Below are 25,200 nucleotides of genomic sequence, written 5' to 3'. Positions count from 1 at the left end.
CGACCGTCCTTTGCACCTGAAAGAAAAAAAATTTAATTAGTATCTGCTCAAAACAATTGTAAAATTAATAACATATTTGAATTTTACCGTTTTCTTGTTCCACTTGACACCTGTTCAAAATTAAATTGATAAAAATTTAATAATTAAAGCAAAAGACGCAAGTTTCGGTGTGCTTTTATTAAACTACAATAATTTACCGGTACAGAACGATTCAAAGAACCCGATTTTTTTTACCTTTTTTTTGTACATTACCAAAGTTACAAATTGCACAAAAGTTTATCCATTTTTAGTCGTTTAGCTTTTTTTGGTATTTTTTTTCGTATTTTTTTTTACAACGACGACTAAAAAAATTTGTTTGTTTTTTATATACTTTTACAAAGCCGCGTATGAAAAAACGGTCTACTTAAAAAAACATTGAAATAGACGCGCGCGGTTTCACCTTGTTTTTTTTCTTATACTAAATAATTTATTTTTTTTTAAATAAAATTAAAAAACAACACTCACTCACATTTGTTTTTTTTTCTTTATCAAACAAAAAAATAATATGGGATTGAAAATTAAATATTGGTAGTCTTTTTTATCCTCTTTCACATTTTTTCCGATATTTATTTTATTTTTTTGTATTTCATTTTTTTAAATTAAAACTTTGTTATTTTTAATTTGTTTTTTTACTATATTAAAAGTCGATAACTCTGGAATAATAATTATAATAGTAATAATACGGATCTATTCGTATTATAACAATTAAAAAACCTCCGCAATTAACAATTTTATCCCAATTTCAATTTTTTCTTTGTTATTAATTTTTTTTAATTCACAGCTTTTGCTAAAATGACGGTTATAAAATAGAAGGTAATATTATACCTTCTTTACTACTAGAGATTTGTTTTTACTTTTTTTAAGTTCAATTTCTCCAGAAAATAAATAAAATTTTGAATAAATTCACTAAGCGGGATTATTTTTCAAATTTGTTTTTTTTAATCCAATTTTCCTCTTTTTGTTTTTGACTTTTTGCTCCAAGCCCTTAATTTTTCAGGGAGGGATATTTATCTATCTAATTTCTTTAAATGATATAAAATTATTTGTGTGATTTTTAAGTTTTCAAAATCGATGTTTTTTTTTAATTTTGCAAAACGAGTAATTTAATTTTTATGAGCTGTTTTTGTTTTTAATTTCTCTCAAATGTGTGTGAAATTTAACTAGGATTGACTTAGCATTTTTGTTTTGCGATATGTTATATTTTTAAAACGCGGTAACATTTTGCAAAAACTAAAAAAAAAAGTATTTTGAAAAACTTGAAATTAATCACAACAAAATGGATATAAAATTATACGAAAAACATATAAAAATGGTTTTTTTATCACTAAGTGGCTATTGTATTATTATTTTAATACAAATATTTTGCCCTATGGCAAGCTAATAGCTCAATTCTTTTGGTTTTTTTTTTTTTGGTTTTTTAAAAAAATTCCAAACTAAAAACATGGGAAGAAAAATATAAATTAAATAATAATAAAAAACTTCACCACACACTAAAAAAATTCCTCTCACATTTCACAAAAATAGAATTCAACATTTTTACTCTCACGTATGTATATTAATGTGTTTTATGTGTCAATGTAAAAACTAACCTATAATACTGGGGTATTTAAAAAGGGGGAAGGGTTTTTTCAAGTTTTGTTTAATTTAATTTGTTTTTTTCCTAAAAATAATCCCGCAAAAATAATTTCAAATAAGTTAATTATAATTATAATTAATTATACAATTAAAAACATCTCTCGAGATAGTTTTTACGTTATCACCAGTATCGTACTTTTACAATCAATTTTTTTGTTAGTTTTTTTTTACAAAATAATTTAATAAAAAGCTTTATCTTTTTTTTTGGTTTTTAGAAATATTATTTTTAAATGCTACAAAACTGTTTAGTTTTATTATTTATTTATTTATAATATATTGTAAGGGAGAAACAACCATTTTTTACATTAGTTATTATTTAAATTGGGTGGGGGTAGTAAAAAATTAGGGTTTTTTGTTTATTATTTTTTATTTCATTTTTAATTATTTTAGCAAAAATTGGGTGTAACAACTTAACATGTGCTGTTAGGTTGATTTTAATTTCTTTTCTCTCTTTTTTTAAATTTCAAACTAGATAGAGGACATTTTTATTTGCGTTTTTTTCCCTTAAAATCGAATTTTTTTTCTAAAAACGCAACAGTGAATTTTTTTTAATTTTCAAGGGACGCAAAATATTGCACTTTTTTTTTGCTTTTTTCTTTAAGCAAAGGATTTAATTTTTTTATAAGCCTAGGGTAGTTTTTTTAAAATTAGATTTTAAATATATGAGGAAGAAGTTCACTTTTTCGTCTTCACAAATTTTCAAATTGTCCTCTTTTGAGTTTGAATTAATAATTTATATTTTTTTTTTCAAATTTCCTATTTTAAAGGATTATTTTAAATTTTTTAACGCTTTTTTTTCACCGAGCACAAATTCAATTTCTTTTTTACAACTAGCAAAATATATTTGGAAAAAACCATGAATTAAATGTTGCAAAATTTGGTTTTTTTGGTTTTTCTTTTTGGATAAATATTTTTTACACTAATTTATTTTGCAACAACTTTTTAAGTTTCATTTTTTTTTGTTTTCATCAATTTGATAAAAATTGAAAATGGGTTTCATTATATTTAAGATTTTGTTGTGAAGAAATAGAGTATATAATCTAACCAATTAAGCACCGAAAAATTAATCGTTACTAATAAAAAATAGGTGCAAAATTAATATTTATAGATTAATAAAAGAAATAGTTTTAAGCTTTAAAATATTTGAAAGAAAAGAAAATAAATATTTTAAAATTTAGTTTTTTTAAAGTTATAAATTAATTCCAAGTGTTAATTTGTATTTTCTTTGTTTGTTTGTTTTTCCACTCACACACACACACACGTTTTCAAAAATCCCCACCAGAAAAAGTTACTACAACAGTCAGAAAAATACAAAAATGTGAAACATTATAAATCTTGAGAAAATTTAACATTACTTACAAAGGCTTATTAAAAGATATATATTTTTTGTTTTCATTTTGTGGTTATTTTCTCTTTTTTTTTTACTTTGCTTTCCTAGTACAATAAAAAATTTAAAAGCTCACTCTCACAGGCTCAAAATTTTTCCCCCTTTTTGTCAAATTTCATTCCGATTTTTTGTTATTATTATTATTTCTTAATTAATTGGTTGATTAATTAATTAATTCCCTGGTTTATTAATTTTCCATTTCAGGGCCAAAAATGTTAAGCGAATTCAAAGCTGGGCAATTAAAAATTTATCTCCAGATTATTTTAGTTTAAAATATCATCACCCAACTATTTTTTATTTTAAATTAACCGAGAATTTAATGGTTAATTAATTTACGATTTCTCTTCATTAATTTGCGCTTTCTTCTCATTCTTCTGACTTTTAAACCAAGTTTTTATACTTTTGGGGGAATAAATTTTTGTCAATTTTGTGTTTTTTGTTTTTCTTGACGGGGGGATAATTGTTTCGAGACTTGTTTTTTATTTTTTTAGAGTTTTTCGAGTATCCGTGTCATTTTTAAAAACGCAATATTTTTGGTCAAAAAACTCGCGCGCTTAATTTATAATTTATTGAATTTGCGCGTTGTTGTTTTATTTAATTAAAAAATTTTCTTTCACACATTGTTCTTTTTTTTTATCTTAAAAACATGACCAGCACAATTAGAAACTAACCTAATTAACATTACTCTTCAAAAATGTTTTTTAACGAGCATAAAGGCAGGATTTTATAATTTTAATCACGTTTTTAATAAAGTGATTAAAATTGTTGTTATAGTTTAATTTGGCACCGAAAAAAAAAAATAAATTAAAAATTATTTTTGAAAATTAAAACTTAACGTTGTATTTTATACATACTCAGCCGCCGCGGCAAAAAGCTATACATTACAGTGCAGCTATACGATGTTATTAATATTAAACGTTTTTAATTGGGGGTATGGGGTTAAAGGTCGTTAATTTTGCATATAAAAATTGTTATGGCACATCAAGGCCCACGGATAGTTATAAAAAACCATTTTAACCATCACTGTTTTTTTTTAGAAAAAGGATTATTAATTTAGTATAAAAAACAACTTGTTTTTTTAGTTTGAAATATATCAAAAAACTTAAATAAAAGTGTACAAAAATATACTGAGCAATTTCAAATACGCAGCTAAAATGGGCTGCCCTGATATGTGCTGGAAAGTTTGCGGTTATTTATTATTATTTTTAGTTATAAAACTTGTTTTTTACGTTCATATCATCTAAGGCAGACAATTTTTTTTTCACCTATTAAAAATGTTTCGGCTTGTTCTTTTTTGTTTTTTTGTACGGTGAAATGGCAATTGAATTGTTTTTAAGAAATATTTATTTTACCCAAAACATTTTTATCACTAAATTTATAGGTTTTTGAAAAATATCAACCAATCATTTGCGATTTAATCATAACACGGATACTCCTAAACTCTTCATCATTGTTTAATTTATATTAATTAATTATAATTAATATCTTTAAAAATTAAAAGTTTCCTACGGTGGCAATTACCGGAATTTATACATTTTTTACAACTGCGATAAAAATAATTTTTCTTTGTATTTTTTTAGTAGCCTTTACAATTTTTCATTATTATTATTATTTTTTTCAAAAAACATGTTTGATTTCCGTTTTTGTTAATTTTTACGTCTACTATACAATTTGTTTTTAGTGAAATTAAAAATTTTTAAAGTTGAATCTTTTTTAAAAAGCATTTTTTGGACGAACGACGGGGGAAGAACAAATTTAGGAAAATTTCGTACGAAGTCAATTTTAAAAATTTTCATTTTGTTGTTTTTTAAAATTAGAAACGGCGAAGCTGTTTTGTTTTTTGTTTTTCTCGCGTTTTTAAAAAAATACAAATAAATTATTAATTTTTTTTGAAAAACCCGTAGTTATTAGTTTTTTTACGTTCAAGTTTAACAAAAAAACATCAGGTTTTTCCGAACACGCTAAATTGTTTCGCCTAAAAATTGTATTTTACGTTTTTTATCCTCTTTTTAGCAATTTGCAATATTTCAGTAATAATTTCCCAAATATTTTAATGTTTTGGGAAGAAAATGTTTCGATACTAAAAAGTTAGAAAAAGAGTTTTTGTCGTTTTTTCAAATTTATCCAGAGATTAAACTTGTATTATTATTTTTTTTTTTTGCTAAATTTAAATTTATTTTTTTTACAAAAGAGCGAAACTCGGGACATTTTGAAAAATGTTTCTTTTAAAATATTGCATAAAATGCTCAATAGGGTGGTGAGATTTTTAAACTTTTATATTGTATTTTAGTTTTTGTTATTTTATATCGTATTTTTTTTAATTACGCATCATTGTACTCATATATCAGCAGACAATAATCACTTATACCTATATGAAACCGCATTTTTATTGTGTAATTTTGTTATTTTGTTTTTTTTTAAACCCCGTTTATTTGTTTTGTTGTCTTTTATCCTTAAATACAAAAAAATGGCACGAAAGAGTGTACAAAAATGGTGTACTAGGTGAAAAACGTGACACCATATTATGGAAGTTATAGAAAAAATTTTGTCCCTTATTTCTACAAAAAACTAGATATTTTGTATCATTAAATCACACATTTTTTTTTCATATTTATGTTCTGTTTTTTAACTAGAGAGGGTTGTATTTTTTAAGTTTAGTTTTTCATATAATTGTTTCCTTTCCACCTCAAACCTCATTCGAAAAAACGTTTCTTTTACAACACGACATTTTTGTATTTGACTAGAACTGTTAATTTAGTTTGTTTTTTCGCAATCGTATGACTCACTGTTTAAAATACAATATTAATTTCGACAGAATTTTGTATGATTGTCCCTACCCCTAAAAATATAAAACACAAAAACGTGTGTTTTTATTTGGTTAATTTTTTTTTGGTATTTTTTTTACGTTTTTATATTTTCATCACTTCAAAAATTTTTAGAAAAGAAAAAAAAAATCAAAACTAAAAATCAAAGCGATATTAAAGTTGTGATATACAATACGTTAGGTATATATTTTCAATTTTACACCTCAAGGGGGAATTTTGTTATTTTTATTTTTTTTGTATTTTTTTTTGGGGCCCGTTTATATATTTTACAATAATGACGCGTCTATACGTTTTTGTCTTTCCAAATTATTTTTTTTGAAGTCGTGGTATATACTTTGCTATATTAAATAGTTAAAAACTTCCTCCTTTTTATTTATTTATTTATTTATTTATTTTTTTTTAAGTTTTTTAAAATTAAATTTTTTGGGGTTTTTTGTGTGTTATTTACTTCTATAGCTACGTTACGTTACCTAAGTAATTTGGTAATTTAAATTTTCCTTTTCATAGTTAAGGGGGTGCTCTAATACGTATCTTTATAATATTTATTCTGCTTAATTGGGTTTTTTAATTAGAACTTAATTACTTTCAATTACCCCGAAAAAACTGCTTATTTATTATTTTTTTTAATGAGAGAGTGAATTTTTCGTTCAAAATACGAATGGGCAAAAAGACGAAAAGGATTTTATGTTTAATGTGAAAATGTTGTAGTGTGCACAATTTCACACAAATTTTCTGTAATTGTTTTTTGTTTTTTTGTTTTTAAGAGATAGAATGGGGGAAAGTTTTTAGAGATAGATTTTTTTTTTAGAAGTCGAGTGCTAATTAATACCTTTTTATGAATTCAATCACAACAATTTTTAGATTAGTTTTTCTAGAGCACTCACAACTGCGAAATAGAGATTTGAAGAAAGTCCTGTATTTTTTTATTTATTTTTCTTTTTATTTTTATTTATTTAAGAATTTCACGATTTTATTAATATTTAAGCTATATTAAAAATCATGCCTTTGCTTTTTTACTTTTACGAGTTTAGACGAATTTAATTATCATCCTTTTGTCTCTTAGTTTTCGTATTTTTGAGGGTTTTATTAGAGATTTTAATTAACATTAAAATCCCGTTTGTTTAAGTCTCTTTATATATTTATAGAAATTTTTAATTTTTTTTTGCAAAAAATTTCTTTTTATCCATAATTATTTATGAATATTGTTTTTGTTTTCGTTTATTTTTATTATTAAAAGTAAAGGGCTAAAGCTACGCTAATCGTACGTCGATAATTTGCGCGGCGCGTTTTCCAGATCTAATTAATCTAATTGAGATTAGTTATCTATAATAGATGAGAAGAGAATTAATTGAAATTAAGAAAAAGTACGTTTGAAAGACGTTTAGAAAAAGGGGTATTTTTTTTTTAAATGTGGTGTAATTAGCGTTTGAAAATTGACTGTGTTTTTTTTTAAATATTTTGGCCAACGTTTGATCAATTTTATTGTACCTAAACTAAACTTAAAAAAAAATTAAAATGAATTAAATTTAATAGCAAAAGCTTCAAAAAAAAAATAAGTTTAAAACATTTAATAAAATAAAAAACCGGACTAGAACCAAATGCGATATAATAACTTAATTAAACTAAACTAAAATAAATTAAATTAAATTACTGACTAGATTTATTAAAAAATAAAAAAGCACGTAATTTTCTTTTTGACTAAAATAATAAAAATAATATTAATATTGCATTTTTAATTTAAATATAATTTTTGAAGCTTCTACTTGTTGAATTTAATTCATAAATACTAGGCTTAATTCCTAAATATTTTAAACGGCATAAGGTAAGGTTTGGCAAGGAACTCTCTGTAGATATATGGCAAATTGTGTTTGAAAAAAATTTCAATAAACGCGGGCTTGAAATAATTAATTTATTGAAAAAAATCTGCGTTAATTTTAAATATCTAAAAAAGGGGGAGAGAGAGAGAGAGGATAAAAAAATTTATTTTTTGGTCGAGGGATTTATTTTAAAAGTTAATCATTTTTGAATTTCATGAAAGACTAAGTTGTTTTTTCATTCTCCCTTATATGGACTAAGATACTATCTAATATATTAATTAAAATTAATTAAAAGGGCCATTAAATTAAGGAGAAAAACAAATAAAATAGAAAAACAAGAACCAGCGTATTGACAAAGAACTTAAGTTAAAATTAAATATATTTCTTATATATAGAAAACTAAAAAACAAACTGAGATTAAAAGAAATATAATATAATATAAAATTGGAAAAACTGCATGAAGGGTAGGATTCAATAATATTTTAAATACGAAAAACAGGGCAGTTGTTTTTTAAGAAATATACGGCGGGGGGGGGACAAAAACACTGCAATTTACTTGAATTTTGTATATAGTAAGGCTATAAAAAAGTGTACACTAAAATGTACGTAAGTTGTTTTTTGTTTTTTAAAACAATATCGTCGAAAAACACCAGTATTTTTGTAATTGTTTTTGTATCAAAAATTAAAAAAGCTAACAATTTTAAATATTTTTTTTGGTTAATTAAGGTTTGTTTTTTTTATATAAAAAAACCAAGGGTTGCTAAAAATAATTACCCTCTGGTTAAGTAACAAAAAATGATTGAATTAGTGCTGGGATAAATATATTGTATTGTTTTTTAGTTTAAAAACTATTAACTAAACTATAATTTGGTGGGTGGTTGGGTGGGTGGGTTTATATAGTAAGTGGTGACTCGAATTTTGACTAAAATGACCCCATGAATAATTAAAAATAATGTTAATTATTAAGCCAATAATTGGGGTACATTATTTAGATTATTGCTTTATATTTCTTTGGGGGGATAAGTGTAAGGTTTAATGTTAATGATTGAAATTTTAGAAAAGTTTGTATATCAAAGAGAGAGACAGAGAGAAATAAATGAAGTTTCGATATTTTTAAGATGTTTGAAATTTTACGTTATTTTGGTTTAAAAAGGACTAGATAAACCCTACATGTCTTAAACCGAACTGACTAAAAAAACATGACTAAAACTACATTAGTTTAAACAAACCAAATTTAATTGGTTTAAACTTAAATATTTTTTTAAATATATATATCGTATATAAGGGTTTTCTTCGCTATAAAGTGCGTAAAAATGACGATTCGTTTCCAAGTTTTTGACTAGTTCAAAGAAATCTTTGAATTATATGGGACTATAATCTAGAGCTAGACGCATTTTGAAGACTGATTAGAATTCAGCTCAAATAGATCTTTAAAATGAGACCAACCGCGTTAAAATAGGACCATAAATAAGAAAGTTAAATATTTTTCTGAAAATTTCAATCACGTGACTAAATAAGAAACAATTTTTCATAAGTATGAAAAATGGTCGTAACTATCTTATAAATAATCGGAATTTCACGTTCTAGGTTTCATTTTAAAGGTCTAACGAAGCCGCATCCGAATCTGCACCCAAAAACGCGATAGATGGACTAAAACCCCCGTTAAATGGACTAGTGTCGTATAGTGTCGTGTGAGCTAGGTGTTTAAGGAGGTGGTCATACAGTTTATACGCAAAAATACTCCCTAGGAGACGTTTTAACTGAGAAATAGGTGGGAAAACTAACTCCTGATAATAAAAAAGATTAAATATATAAAAAAGATTGAAAATAATTAAAACAATAACAACTTAAAAAAAAATTTTTGGAGATATAAAAACAAATCTCCAAATTTTAAACAAACTCTTTTTAAAAAAACCGTGTCAATCTGCCAATAAAATAAGTTCTTGAATAAGGTCTTGAATTCGCTAAATACAAACAATAAATAAGTTCAAGACAAAAGGGGGCGGGGGAATTGACTCCAGATAAATATATTATAATTTATCATTTTACTATAAAATAAAAAACCGTACGCGTTGTTTGGGGGGAAGCTAAAGAAGTTTCTTTCTTTCTCAAAAGACGTGGGGTCGAGACTTTTGTTTAAATTTATATACTATCACCAAAAAACCCCAATTTTTTAGTATAGACTTTTTTTCTTTGAAAGAAGCAGTTTTCGCGAAGTTTTCTTTTACAAACTACTATAAATTTTACCTATTTTTTTTTGTTTAAATCCTTTATATACTAATTATAATATATTAATTTATATTTATCTAACACCAACGAAATGGTAGAGCGCGTGGTCTATCGGCTCCTTCTTTGACTAGTGGCTTGTGAAATTCCCTTCCGGGTCGAGAATGAATAGTGGCCCAGCAATGCTCGCAGTAATATTGCAAACAGGTGACGTTGGCGCAAAAGAAAGGCGCGAACTTGCCACCGCAACGAGCACCCTGACATTCGTCGCACATTTGATCATCCAAAACGTATGGTTTCACCTCCACCTTTTATTGCGCGCGTGTATGTGTGTAGGTTTACGATAAAATCAAATGCCACAAACGAAGTAGTTTATAAAGAAGAGTAGAAGAAGAAGCGGAAGTAGTGGTTCACGTTGGATAGAGTTGGTTGAGTTTGAGAGAAAGTAATATAGAAAATACAAGACATTTGTTAGTGACATAAGAACGACAAAGATTCGCGGCCGGTTGAAACCAAGAAGTGATATCTAGTTTACTAGGGAGAAGGTAGGTATAAGATGCCCAAGTATTCGCACGCCGTCCCCCTTTCAAAATACAAGGGGGGATGTAAAAGGAGGCCGGGCTATTTCGCCTCTCCTCAGTTGGAAAATACGTAATTTTCCTCATTCGCGTCATGCTGACGTGAGTTTTCAAGAACCAATGAGATACTGGTTGTAATTCAGAGGCGTGGATTAACTTCGGACCTACGTTTGGACTGGAGATAAAGCTAGAAATGTGGCGAATTTATGCCTTCTCCCTAGTAAACTTGATATCACTTCTTGATTGAAACTTAACGAGTACGAGCAAATAGAACATAGTGAAGGGGGGCTGGGGGAAGAGCTACGAACATTATGATTTTCTCGCTAAATAGCCATTACAAGTTAACCCAGGATTCGGGCCAAACATTTTTATATTGAAAATCCCCGACTTTTCCAGCTTATCAATGACGAAATTTTGCAAATAACCCTTGGACCATTTTAAGGTGTTTAAGAGCCCACTTCATAATTACCCCTGGCCCATATTTAGCATTGCTCAAAGCACGCAGTTTGAAATACCAAAACGAAATCCTTGACCTTTCCCATACTTTTTAAGAAAAAAACTTTGCCCCACATTTTTCAAATCCCTGACTTATTCATGTTTTCCAGGTTCATAACGAACGAACCCTGAACAGTTCTCCGAAAACCCGTATCAATATACAAAACACAAAACCCATAGATATTCCGTAATCCGTATTATATCGCGAACTTTAAAATATGAATCACAAAAAAAAAAATAAGTGAAACAGGACTCACCCTTTTCTCGATGTCGCCATGTTGAAGCTGAACGAACCTGGCACTAATTGCTGCGATATAACTTTGCTGATTCGAGAAGGCAACCCTGCCGGCTCCTTTCGGATACTTTAATTCAGGATCCGTATCGATACCCGCGTAACAAACACCTCCGTATAATCGGTCCATGATCATGGCCAATTCCACTTCACAAAAAGAAACAAAAATAATATTAGTCCATGCCCCATATGTAAGTAACACTTCTCAAATAAAATAAGCCAAGGCCTAAAGTAACTTGAATAGAAACATTTAAAAGGTCAAACGCAATACTTACGAGCTTTAAGTGGTCTCGGAACACCACCGACAAAGACAGTTTTCCTGGGATCAAGGGGCATGGATGCGTCCAGAACAAAGTCCGCGTCACTTAGTCTCCATGGTCGAATTTGAACCTGAAACGAATTTAATCGCGAACTCGGTGTTATTATTGAATTAGGCTTACTACAAGTGTTAATTAAGATTAAAGACGACTTACTGGTTTATCTTTAATCGTGGGACTGGAAACGCACAGGTACAATTTATCATCTTCCTGAATGCAAGCGTCAATTAACGCCTGAACGGATGACTCGTCTTGAAAAAGTAGGAACGCGTAGCCTAAAATGAAAGAGAACCTTCATCATCATCGAACATTCTCGCCTTTGGGTGATTTATTCCTAGCTAACTAACCCTAAATTCTGAATTAATATGCAAGAGCAGCATAAGTCTATAAGATATGTTCCATAAGCATGACACTTCGTAACGCTAGAGACTTACAGCTCGAGCTAGTTCGAGAACGACAAGCGAGAATTGAAGTCCTACACTCGGTGTTAATTTTGCAGGACTTCTATCTAGGTCCTATTTAGTCTGCATTACTAAGCCTTTGACATGTCGCGCCTCACCAGGCGTCGCTTTACCTCGAATCTATGAGCTACCTACGTCACTTCATGACAAACTCCAGTTTCTAAGTTACCAGTGACAAACTTATGGTGAACATATCTTATGAGAGTAAAACTTGCCAAACCAATTTTGGCTTAACAAACCGTACTTTTTCGTAAGTAAGTAAGTTTGGTCAACGTTAAGCCTATTTAGGCTTAAAACGCTCTTTTAGAAAAGAGTCTCTTAGAGAGACCAGCAAAATCGATTGAGGAAATACGGAATGGACGGAAGATTGGGTGTTGAACCAAGCAAAAATAAAAGCAGGCGAGGAAATACTTTGAAAAGAACTAAGGAAACCAACCAACGCGTGGCCCTAATTAGGAAAGTGTGTGTCCTAAGGGCCGAAGAAGATTTCCGGACAGAAAAAAATTAAACTTAGCTTAATACGAAGTGACGCGGGACTTTTATAGAACCGAAAAACCGCGCGAAAACCTTCCCGCGTAATTAGCCTTAGCTAAAACGCCTCTAAGCATCTTCTAAGCGGGAAAAAAAGTCATCTAATTTCGCCTGGCATCTATTCATTTATACAAAAATTAATTCCCGTCTCTCAACAAATCCCCGCCGAATGTTTCCTAAAAGATAATTAAATCTTGACTAATAATTAGCCAAATCGCGTTTAGATGTCCGTTATATAAACTAACCAACTCATTTCGTCTAAGCGCCCCTATTACTAAAAGCGTTAGGCCTAGTCAGTTAAATTTACTTTGAGAATGTTATACAAGTAAATACAGGGTTGTACCATCCACGCTTAGGAAGATATAGTACATGGGACCATAACATTCTGTGGAAAACTCTTAGAGTGAAAAAATACAGCGGGATTTAATGGGAAAACGTTGGTGAAAGCCTAGAGAAAAGCTCTTAAACTTAATCAGAAGTCTAACAGGTGGAAGTAAAGACATATATAATAGACTTTTTCAAGACCCCCTTGTTGTCTTAAGAAAACACTGATGGACAACAAAAGAGTATGGCTTCAAATAATACGGAGCAAATTTGGTGTGGACTGGCAACTTTGAATACCAATCTAACGTCATTGGTGACTCATAGCCAATCGATGTTCCGTGTTAACCCTATAGCCAGAAAGGCGTGGCTTAAAATGGCTCCTAGCTCCCTTTCCACCAAAATGGCGGCAAACTTCACAGAGTGAAAGGCTATTGAAGGAAGCCTCCTGATAGGCTAAGTGAGGGTCTGACGCTTAGTAGGGGAGATTTTCACCCCTTGGCCCACTCCCTATAATACCAAGCAGTCGACACTACGGTCCACTATTTGAAAAAGTGTCTATTTTAGGGGTCCTAGATCGTTTTACATCGAACAATGTACTTTTCTAAGCCAGTAGGCAGTAGCTACAAAGTCTTAAAGCTTTTATATCTTTTTCACTCATCGTCAGACATCTAAAAAGCTAAAGATGATTACCGGATAAGATGGTTTGAGATTTTTCTTTTAGGTTCGTTCCCTTCATCCCCCCATGCAGTTATCTTCATTTTCTTACCTTTGGGAGGAAAATAAGATTTGCTTTCGGCTTTATGTGGCCAATCCACAACTAAGGGACCAAACCGGCGAAAACTAGACGTTATCTCCTCTGTACGAAAGAGAAAACAGAAAAAGAAGAAAGAAATGAAAATAGATACTAGTTTTTTTTTCTTTTCACTTAACGATTAAAAGATTAGAAGGTATTTTTAATTTTACACGTAATTTTAATTACGGTAAAATTTAAGAAACGGCACCAAAACCCCTGTCCCTGTCCCTGTCCCTGTCCCTGTCCCGGACGCGTCCGCGAAACGAACGCTTACGATGAGAGAGAGAGGGAAACCGGTCGCGTCCGCGAAACGTACGCTTACGATGAGAGAGAGAGATCGCTAGCGTACGCGGTGGCGATACGAAGCTCCGCGTAGAGAGAGAACTGCCTGCCTGGTATATTAGTGAGAGGGGGAAGAGGGAGAGGGGGCATCCCGCTCGGAGAGAGAGGAAAGAAAGGTAGTTTAAATCTCGCGGGCTTTTTTGAGTGAAGGGAAACAAGATGATAATTTTCGTGCACTACTGCACTTTTTTAATTTTACACGGAATTTTATTCCGTTAAAATTTAAGAAACGGCACCATGCGCGTGATACATCAGAGATTATGCTGAATGGTTAGGTTAGGTTAGGTTAGGTTTCGTAAAATAGAGGGGACGGTTTACGGTCATAGTGATTTCTGGTTTAGGGGATCCAGGATTTGGTTTTAGATACATTATTTGATTCGTATGGTTTTGAAAAATTATACTTTAGTGGGGTGCACAATTTAGTTTCATTAATATTATTTGAAATGTGACGTTATTAGAAATTAAGGGGATACACGATTGCGTTTCAGAAATGTTTTTAGTTGTACGATTTATTGGAGATCAACTATACGGGGGGTCACGTGAGCCGTGTAAAATTACTATTAAGGCCCAGCCCTTGGGCCATCTTGTTTTGAAATCGATTTTATAGCCTAGGGACCATTTCATTAATTGCTTACAGAGAAACCAACACACAGGAGGGTGGTGGCCCTCTTGGGTTAGTTCCCTGGTGCCAAGAGGCAACGCCAGGCGGAGCCAGAGTTCACTATACACGCGGGAGGCTAGCCAACTCGCACTGCTTCTAGCGGTGCTTCTTGGCGCCAAGGAAATAACCCAAATTGACCTCATTCACCCCTGTGGTGTAACTGTTTCTCTTATGGAATTAATTTAATGGTCTATTTGTGGTGAAATAGTACGTTTCTTACTATAACCCCATAATACGTAAGTGTAGGTCTACCATAATTGCAGGCAAAATCAAAGAGCCTGCAACGACATCTACGTTTTCCCCTTCAAACTAAAACAGAATAAAGGCATGGCCTACTGTGATTTCCTACCATAGTCAAGTCTGTTACTTGTACTCTTATACTTTCCTCCAATATGGCGGCGAACTTCACAGAGTGATATTTAAACTAGTGGAGAAATGCGCCTGATTGGCTAAACACCGATTATTGATAGGGCAGAATTTCACCATTTTGAGAGCTTTCATTAGGGTTCATTTTGGCCCCATAAATGTGGCTTTACCCTTGGCGCCCATTCAACCCACCAGTAAAATATCTTCGTGTAAATAACGTCACTAACTTCGCTCCTCCCCTCACGTAAACATCTCACTACCCTACGATCCGCTTCCCCATACTTAGGGAAAATATGATAGACTTATGATCTTACCTTCGTCAATATCTGGTGGCAATCCACCAACGAAAACTTTCCGAGAATATCTTTCTCCGCTGTCAGACCCGCTTTGAGATTTGGGGGAACACCTGAGTGATGAGCCCAATGAAGGAACGATCTGGTCAAAATGACTTTCGTCCAATATATGATTATCTTCAAGCCCGGTAAAAAATGGAGTCTTGCCTAAATAAACAAACGAAACAAACGCAATTTAACACAAAACACAATTAAACTCCCAATAGAGTTAAATAATTAAAAAAATGTACAGGGTGTTTCTGAAAGGTGTTATCAGAAATTAAGGAGGATGTTTGTTCTTTGGTCGATTTTCAATCGAAAATGTAACTTCTATGACCTTTTTGTCTAAAGGTCACCATTTTCAAGTTAGGTTTTTTTATTATTATTTTGGGGATGACCCCTTATTTAAATTGGAAATCATCGTCTTTCAGTTTCTTAATTAAATTTAAATTTAAATCAAGGGTCATTTAATTTAATGACCCTTGTGCACAAACAGTCATAGAAGTTAGGGTAAATTTTCGACTCAAAATTGATTTCCCATAGAACATCCCCCTTAATTTCTGATAAAACCTTTAAGCAACACCCTGTACAAGACAAAATTAAAACCCATAGGCATAGAAAATAGAGGAAAGTGTATAGAAAATAGTATAAATCAATTTTTGGGGGCGAGAAGTTTTTTTTTTAAATTTAAAATAAAGTTTATAAAATAATTAAACCAGACTTTCGTTAATTCCAGGCCTAATTATTAATTATAATTAACTGTTTTTCTACCTCTTCGGCGTCCGAAAGTCCGGGCTGCGTGTAAACGAGTAAAGAAAAGACAGAAAAAGAAAAATACCCTGTAGTTTTTTTAATATACAAACCTTTGTCTGATAAATTATATAAATACAAAATTTTATAGGTGGGGAAATTTCACGATATTTAAAAAAATGATTAAATTCCATAAAGAATGGGAATTTAAGGTTAAAAATAGTATAAAATGGATTAATATTTTACAAAAAAGCCTGTGCTTGGATTTAAAAAATGTATATATACGTATAAAAATAAGCCATTGTATTGTACTGTACCGAAGAAGCCAACATAAGATTTTTGAAAAAGCGCCTCTGGAGAATTATATTTATTTGATAATATGCAAATTTGACAAAAAAATACGGATATTTATGCAAATTTGTAGATTAAAATGGGAGAGACCCACATAAATAAGGTTTTTTTACAGAGGCCGTTGAGTTTTGTTATTCCTTACATATGTTCAAATTTAATCTAAATCTCTAGGAATTTCGCACTCCATGTAAAGTAAATAAAAACAAAATACACGTAGATTTGAGAAATTAAATTAAATGTACCAGCAAAATGGTTTTGGAAAAATAACATCGAATAATAATAAATAAAAATGCGCAAGGCATCATACCAGCAGCGGTTATGGAATTTTAGTGCATGGTAATCTACACCCTATATTCATGTGATTCCTGGATTTTTAAAGGAAGTTTACTTTGAAATGAAGATAAGATTGAAAAGTAGCTAAGCCTAACAACTAACGCACGAACTTTCCAGTTCAATAATTTGAGAAGATTTAATCCGATTTTTCTAATCCTACATTGCCTAACACTAATTCTTGTTCAAAGTATACATTTTTAAGCCTAATTCCGATTCTGATTCTAAGTCTAATTCTGATTCTGATTCTAAGCCTACTTTATCCGAGCTCACTCCTGAATCAAAACCTACATTTGCTAAGCCTAATTCAGATTCTAAGCCTACTTTATCCGAGCTCACTCCTGAATCAAAACCTACATTTGCTAAGCCTAATTCAGATTCTAAGCCTACTTTATCCGAACTAAATTCTGATTCAAAGCCTACATTTATTAAGCCTAATTCTGATTCTAAGCCTACTTTATCCGAACTAAATTCTGATTCAAAGCCTACATTTGTTAAGCCTAATTCTGATTCTAAGCCTACTTTATCCGAACTAAATTCTGATTCAAAGCCTACATTTGTTAAGCCTAAATCTGATTCTAAGCCTACTTTATCCGAACTAAATTCTGATTCAAAGCCTACATTTGTTAAGCCTAATTCTGATTCTAAGCCTACTTTATCCGAACTAAATTCTGATTCAAAGCCTACATTTGTTAAGCCTAATTCTGATTCTAAGCCTACTTTATCCGAACTAAATTCTGATTCAAAGCCTACATTTGTTAAGCCTAATTCTGATTCTAAGCCTAATTTATATCCGCTCAATTCTGATTCAAAGCCTACATTTCCTAAGCCTAATTCTGATTCCAAGCCTAATTTATCCCCGCTCAATTCTGATTCAAACCTACATTTTCTAAGCCTAATTCTGCTCCTAAACCTTTGCCAATATCAACCTCTAAAATTTTCACTAAATAATTTCGTAACCCTAACTCTCTTGACACGTTATTTTCAAAAGATTTAACTAAGCCTAGGCCTAATTATGATGATGCAAAACAGCAATTTAGACATTTTAAGCAATTAAAAAGAAATAAAAGGCAAAATTTACCTAAAGACATCCACGGATATGAAGACATTTTATACGGGAAGGTAATTTACAACTCAAGAACCGTACGAGGTCACAGATATAAACTAAATTCGTCTAAAACTATAACCACCAAAGTGTGTTACGTCGAAACAAGAGAGAGAGAGTGGAAAATAATAAAAGAACAGTCTAGTCACTCTGATTACCAAATTTCCATTTCGCGCCCGCAGTGAGACGACTAATTTTCTAACAAACCTCTCCGCGTCTAAAATACCACTGAAATAAAAATAATAGACTGCGAGCCTTGGACTAAAAAACCAAATAATACCTATTTAACATACAGATGTTTCCAGCCGTATCACACTTGATTGCGTAATACCGTTAGTCCTTAACAACGTTATAAATTTTTTTAATTAAGATAAGCGCCATCCATATGTTAATTTGTTATTATTATTATTTGTTATTGCGTAATTTGTAAAATTAAAGACTAAACATTAGTTAGGTCGGTCTATTGATTCTTTTTCGAAATTAAGTGTAGTCATTATCCAACATAGGTTAAAAAGAGGTAGATGTTGTGTTAAAGTAATTAGCATAATTATTTAAGCAGTGTGTCGTAAATTAGACAACAGCACACCAAAAAAAAAAAGAATGATCAGTTCTACGTTTAAAAAAGGTACTCAAATACAAAGAATCGAACGCTTTCAGATAAGTATCCGACACTAATTAGTTAGGGAAAAGTTGATTAATATCTAAGATTAAAGCAGACGACGTTATCGAAGACGGAATCTAAAACTAAAACTAAAGGAAAATGTTATATATTCACGTGAAACGAAACCCAATTAATTATTATCGTTATCACATTCCCCATTAAAATAGAAAGTAATTAAGATAATTAATTAAATACAAGAAATTAACGAACTTGTCGTCGTTAAATTTAGGCATATAAGCAAATGCATGGAAAAATTTACAAGCGAGGTCAATAAAACCTTTCGAAAACACACATGGATAAATAAATAGATTTAACGAAGGTTTTAAAATTTTTCGCATGATGAATTTTTTGGTTTTTAATAATAAACCTTATGTCTATATTAAAACAATTCACCTGCTAGGGCCAACCACGTGAAAATGGTGAACCACACGTGTGTTTTAAGTTTTTAACATATGTTCAATACCCTTAACGATGCGTTAAAATAGAACGAGCCAAAAAAATTTAAGGTGCTTCGAGCAAAAAACGTTTTTTTTTTTGGTGAAACCATGCTTTCAAAAAATTAAAAAAAAATTAAAATTTAATAACAATATCGTGAACAATACGGAGATATTTAAGAAATATAATAAATTTGGATTATATATGGAGAGAGATATATTAAGACGTATTTTGTAGATAATTTTAATTACCTCTAGGAAATTTCTTGTGGCCATTGCATTTCTGCGAGCCAAAGTCCAAAGCTGACCCTACGTAGAAAGGAATATTTTTTTGGGGGACGACTTTTTTCAATAGAAAAAATTTAACGACTGGGAATATGTCCCCCTTAACCCTTTTTCTCAATTAACAATTTATAAATGGCCACGAAAATAAAAAACATATTTTCACATTCAATCGACTCCTAACAATATGCCTTTTAATTCATTAAATTAATTAACGTTGAAATTAATGTGCATTTGAAGGAATTTTGGATTGAAAATAAACTAAATAAATTGGTGGTGGGGTTATAGATGGTTTTAGGTAATTGTGTTTTGACTAAAACTTAATTCGACAAGAGACCATAAAACAAAAACGTAAAGAAAATAAATTAATTCCACATATCCAGGCATTCCAGTCATTTCTAATTACAATTCTCATGGTTTTAAATAGTTTTTTTTATATTATGATGATAACGGCAAATTTCCTCTAATTCCAAATTAATGATTAAAAACAAAATTATATATAAAGTTTGTTGACAGTCACTCGCACCAAAAATAAACAAATAAATTATAATAAACTACGATTTCTTAAATTTAATAATATTTGTGGTAGGTGATTAGTAAAATTATTTATCAACAAAATGCATTGTGTATTACTTCGATGACCATACTAATTAAATCATAACTTCATAAGATATGTTCCATAAGTTTATCACTGGTAACTTAGAAACTGGAGCTTGTCATGAAGTGATTGATGTAGGTCATAGATTCGAGGTAAAGCGACGCCTGGTGCATGAGGCAATGTCAAAGGCTTAGTACAGACTAAATAGGAAGATGTAAGTCCTGCAAAATTAACCACTTCAGTTCTCGCTTCCGTCGTTCTCGAACTAGCTCGAGCTGTAAGCCTCTACCATTACGAAGCATAGGTAGTGTCATACTTAAGGAATATATCTTATAAACTTATGATTAAATAAATAAAAATTTTAACTAATATAGAATTAACGTCTTTCTTGAGGCGAAGACCACACCTCTTCCTTAACAACAACAATTCCTATAACATCGTTAGAACAATGAGGAACGAAACTTAGGTATCCCTTGAAATATAAGCTACTTAGGAACTAACCACTAAGCCTAACAGGCCCATAATCGAAAGAAAGGATAATTTGAAAACTAAAGATGCCTTCCTTCTAGTTTTCTTCCAAAGCTTATTTCTCTTCCTTTCCTTTGTTTCAGCATTATTCCTGTATATAAAAAAGAAGCTAGCTGATAGCGTCGACGTACATACGCTCGCTATCCAGATATAAGCAAACCTAACAACACAGTGTCTTCGAATAGCGAAGCGAATCGGAAAAGACGCAGAGTATTACTTGGAGCCACGAACTGAAGCAAAATAAAGACAGGGGGAGTTGGTCCTTCCTTATAGTCTTTTTCTTTGTCCTTTTTCCGGTTCAATAGTTGGGACAAGGGAGAAAGCAATTACGCTATCTCTATGGCAACGTGTCCCTTTTATATAAGTCACTTTTTCTCTCTCTCCAAAAAGGGCCCGCTACCCAACTAGCTTCGGACAGAACCAGAGGGGAACTAAACTAGAAAACGTTTGAAACCCACGAATAACCAACCCTCTTTTATTTTTTAATAAAAAAGGGGTTTCTCAGTATCAGGAGATACAAAAGGGTTGACCCATTGCTGTCTCTGCGCATTCTCTGGACCCAAAACCCTACAGCGCAGGCGCCGAAACGTTTTACCACGTGTCTTTCCCTCTTAGTTATATCGAAGAAGGCCCTTTGAATATAGCTCCTTTAAGACTTAACATTAATTGGTATATTGCCAAAAAACAAAACTATACTTTGTTGCATGGACTTGTAACGTAGAAGCCCTTTGTAGCGTCTTTGCTGTCCACATACACGCAATAAATATTCTTTCTTAATTCTCTATTCAAATGCTCTAATTCGCCACTAAAATCCAGTTTCTTTGATAGTTAAGGCATTTGTAAAAGTACAGACTTGTCCTTTTAGTGTCTTGTCCCTCGGACACACAACCGAAATGGACCCCGCGACTTTCCCCTCTCCATCCCACATCCTACACCCCCATCACGAACTATCCTCATCTTTTCTGTTCTCAAGATAGGGTCATCATTACATTTTCTATCTCCTGGCGAAGTAAAAGGAAATTTCTCTGGATCCAACCCAAAATGATAAAGAAATCTCACTGCTAGTTTCTAAATTGTGTTTGTGTAAGTTTATATAAACAGTCAATTGAAAGGGAATCTAAAATAGCGGGAGTATTACTTGCCGAAGTTCAATTGTACAGTTACTTCTCGCTCCTTTGGAAGGATATAGAAGGCAAATGTTGTTACGTTTCATCTTGTGTTTAGGTTTTTAAAATAAATAGTACATTTTCTTTAAATGGAAAGGCGAATTTTGAATTCAAAGGGGCTGTAAAGTGTGCATCGGCAGAATGGGGGTAAGAACTATTTGAAAATTGAAATACGTCATGGACACGTGACCGAGGAAAGGCGTGGTACTGTACTTCAAAGAAACTTAGTTCGTTTTATTTCGAAACGAACTGGCGCTGCAATCCCGCGAAAAACAAGGACTACTTGTTCAGTCCAACTCCATGTTTTACATGTGTGGAGTATTTGTATCTTAGCGTCACGTGGTGTATGTGACGTATTTCAATTAATATTTACTCACTCGACGATGCCTACTTTATAAAACTGCGAGGACGTTTTAGTTTCATTGTACCGTGGCAGGCCTTACGAACTAGAACACTGTTCTTACTATATATGTACTTAAGATCTACACCTCGATTCCAGACATTCAAAAGGTCTGAACGAATGATAAAGCAAGTGTTAAACTATTATTGAAAACCGTGAATAAATGAATGGAAAAATAATCTATATTCAATAGATTGGGTTGAAGCAAACCATATATTTAAGTGTGTTTCTTTTGGCAAGTCACTGGGTTATTTTACAACCACTAGAAAAGTATAGTGAATATTTGGCGCCCGAATGTCGAAAATTCTTTCTTTTTGGTGAAAAATAACACAGTTCAAAAGTAACTCGATAAAAACCTTCCTCTACTATAAGTTATTTTTCTAAAAATGTCAAGAAAAGAATCGGCCACAAACTCAGTTTCCACCCATTCTCGATATTATCGATTCGAAACCGTTTGAAAAACCAAAGAAAAACTTTAAAAAAATCAATGATCTATCTAGTAGGCCTGGATTCAGTGCCAAGATACTTCGCTTACGTACGAAATAACTTTGAAATAAAGAAGTATGGTTTCTAAAATGAATTTCAAAGTTCATATTAAAATATTATTCAAATGATTTTCGGGTTAAGAAACGTTTCCTGAAAAATCCGTCATTTGAACTTCGAATTTGTTTTGGTCAAGGCTTAACGAAAAAACACGTTGTTTTTGAACTTTGAACTCGTTAGGCTTAACAAAATATTTACAGAACAATGAGCTACTGAGGCTCTCGTTGGTTAGGACATTGGGACGGTGACCCAAGGTCAATGGTTCAAATCATAGGGTGTTAAGTAATTATCACCTCACTAAAAAATTAAAAATTAACAAAAATATGTGGTTTTAAAAATGGATGTATTATCACGAGTTAATTTAGGTACTTTTTGTGTGGGGGAAAATTAATTAGTACTGATTCAACATTTTTTCTCCATTTTTACCATAAAATTAAATAGAGAAGATAAAAAATAGTTTATAACCAAATACGATGAAGACTCAAGATGATTTTGGAAAACGAGATTGGAAGATGGAAAATGGAAAAAAAAGAGACTTGAAAAATAATACGAGGGCAGAATAATAATAAAACCAAATTCCAAAAGAACAATATATTAAATTAACTATAAATTAAATTAAATTTCAACTTACCGGGACCTTGCGCCATGGACTGGTAGCTGTTAGGACTGTAATTCACGTAACCTGATTAAAAGAAAAAAGAAAGAAAAAAAGGGAATAATTAGATTACGTTTTAATTAAGAACACAGTGAGAGAACGTATTTGTACATTAATTAATAAATAAGACCTAACCAGGCTACAAGAGATCTCGAGTCCAGTGATGGGCATTTTCCTGATTTTTCATTTTCTCACGCTCACGCTCACGAGTATTTACTCAGAGAGTAGGAGCTCTCAGCTCTCGCTCACTTTTGGTTTTGCGAAAAAGATTAGCTACTCTTCTCCGCTTTCTTTTACAATATATTTGTCATAGCCTCTCCTCTCATAAAATAATATGTGCGTGTTCTCCAAGATGGCGCTGCTCTCTGCTCAATTACTCTAGTAAATAAATGGCACAAAAAGCTCTCGCCTCACACTGACACAAAAAAAATATGGCGAGCTCACAGTGCTCTCCGCTCTTCCATAAACCAAGTCCGTCAGCTCTCAATTATTGGGCACATTTCCACAAGGAATTTATGGGTTTCCTCTCATCTCATTTCAACTGGTTTTTTCGATACTCGAAGCTCACCTCTCTTTATGGTTTTTGTGAACTCAATAGCTTATGACGCTCATCTCATATTTCGCTCTGAATTCAATACCAAATATCATCTCATTAAAATTTTAAGGCTTCTCTTTTTTTTTCTTTTCATTTATTTCTGGCGTTCTTCATATATTTTACCGCTCGACTCATTGTCAAAGCTCATATTAATGAGCTCTTTTCAAAGCTCATCTCATCTCATTTTAAAATTGTAATCGTGTTGGTACTCTTCTCAATTAAAAATTTCGAACAGTATAACCGCCTGTTGTATCTCATTTATGAAATTCTCTATGTACCACCATTCATCTCATCTCATTTATGATATTCTTATTGTATCTCACTCATTTCATTTGTAAAAAACTCACTATATCACCACTCATTTCAGTTTTATTTAGTCATTTATTCAACCCAATGATACAAATGCAGGTTGCGTGCAACAGCATGCCTTCGCATTTTGATATCTTCAGTGATCCTCTTACATCAATCCGTTGACATTGACAATGAGTTAAATTTATGTTACCTAACTCCCTATTAATACCTTTACACGCGATAATTTTCCTCCATTCACTTAATAATTCATTCAAAATTTTCAAATGATTTTTTAAAATTAAAGTGTTAGTGACATAATTTTCGTCACCCACAAACTTAAAATGCTAAAAAAATCCTTGAAAAATCTAGTTTATTATGATATGTTTACTTTTGTATTTGGTTTCGTAGAAATTTGTAAAATTGCAATCAAAGTTTAGTGTTTGGAAAAGGCCTAGTTAAAATTTTGTTTCGTTTGATGACGTAGTAAGGAGAAACTTTCACTCTAGATGTCGCTCACGTGACGCCTATAAGTGTCTCAGCGCCGCGTTAAGCCTATTTTATTCAGATTCGCGCGGCATTAGTAGTCTCGGGAGTCTCCGGTGCGCGCGCTTGGCTTTTCCGCGAGATGTCGTGAGTGACGTAGCAAGGTGAAAACCCGCCAAAAATATTCTCCGCAAATTTGCTTTTGTCCCCCAAATTTCAAGTTTTCAATGTGTTTTTTCTGTGTTTTCCTTCATATTTAAATATTAATCAAGCATATTTTTGGAATCAGAAGAGTTTAAACTCTCAAAAAAGTAAGGTTTTCTTTAGATTTGAGATAATTTTTAAATCACGTCGCTATTCCTTTAACTATATTGTCGCGTAAAGCTTCCCTTAATTCTTTCTAATTCCATAAGAAATATTTAACAAAAGTTTCGTATCCCCTGTATATGTTATTCACATAACCTTAGACTTCCTAATCATTCTTCTTCCCATTGCGTTGAATTACTGTTAATTTTCTTCAAATAGTTACATAAACTCCCTGTAATATGATTTATTCCGTGTAAATACTTAAAATGCGATAATTTTATTCCACTCAATATTGCATTCT

General features: G+C 31.4%; 1 protein-coding gene across 2 annotated transcripts in view; it reads right to left on the bottom strand.

Annotated features, from left to right (window-relative positions):
* Nucleotides 1-158: 158 nt before the first annotated feature.
* The window catches only part of orb2 (cytoplasmic polyadenylation element-binding protein orb2), a 117,760-nt gene continuing 92,718 nt past the window's right edge, over nt 159-25,200 (bottom strand). Inside the window, exons 4-11 of one of the 2 annotated variants that reach the window (XM_089840265.1) lie at nt 23,201-23,251; nt 16,193-16,216; nt 15,404-15,589; nt 13,694-13,783; nt 11,768-11,886; nt 11,570-11,684; nt 11,260-11,441; nt 159-10,237 (exon numbers count right to left, since the gene is read on the bottom strand). In XM_089840265.1, the coding sequence (XP_089696391.1) occupies nt 10,010-10,237; nt 11,260-11,441; nt 11,570-11,684; nt 11,768-11,886; nt 13,694-13,783; nt 15,404-15,589; nt 16,193-16,216; nt 23,201-23,251 (995 nt within the window). In that variant the 3' untranslated portion in view covers nt 159-10,009. The remainder of the gene's footprint in view (nt 10,238-11,259; nt 11,442-11,569; nt 11,685-11,767; nt 11,887-13,693; nt 13,784-15,403; nt 15,590-16,192; nt 16,217-23,200; nt 23,252-25,200) is intronic. The other variant, XM_089840271.1, reaches the window with a different exon arrangement.

Source organism: Phalangium opilio, unplaced genomic scaffold, assembly GCF_054372755.1.
Source record: "Phalangium opilio isolate 3A_F unplaced genomic scaffold, DU_Popi_V2 ptg000003l_1, whole genome shotgun sequence".
Classification (NCBI taxonomy): Eukaryota; Metazoa; Arthropoda; class Arachnida; order Opiliones; family Phalangiidae; genus Phalangium; species Phalangium opilio.
This window is presented reverse-complemented; position numbering and strand designations above follow the sequence as displayed.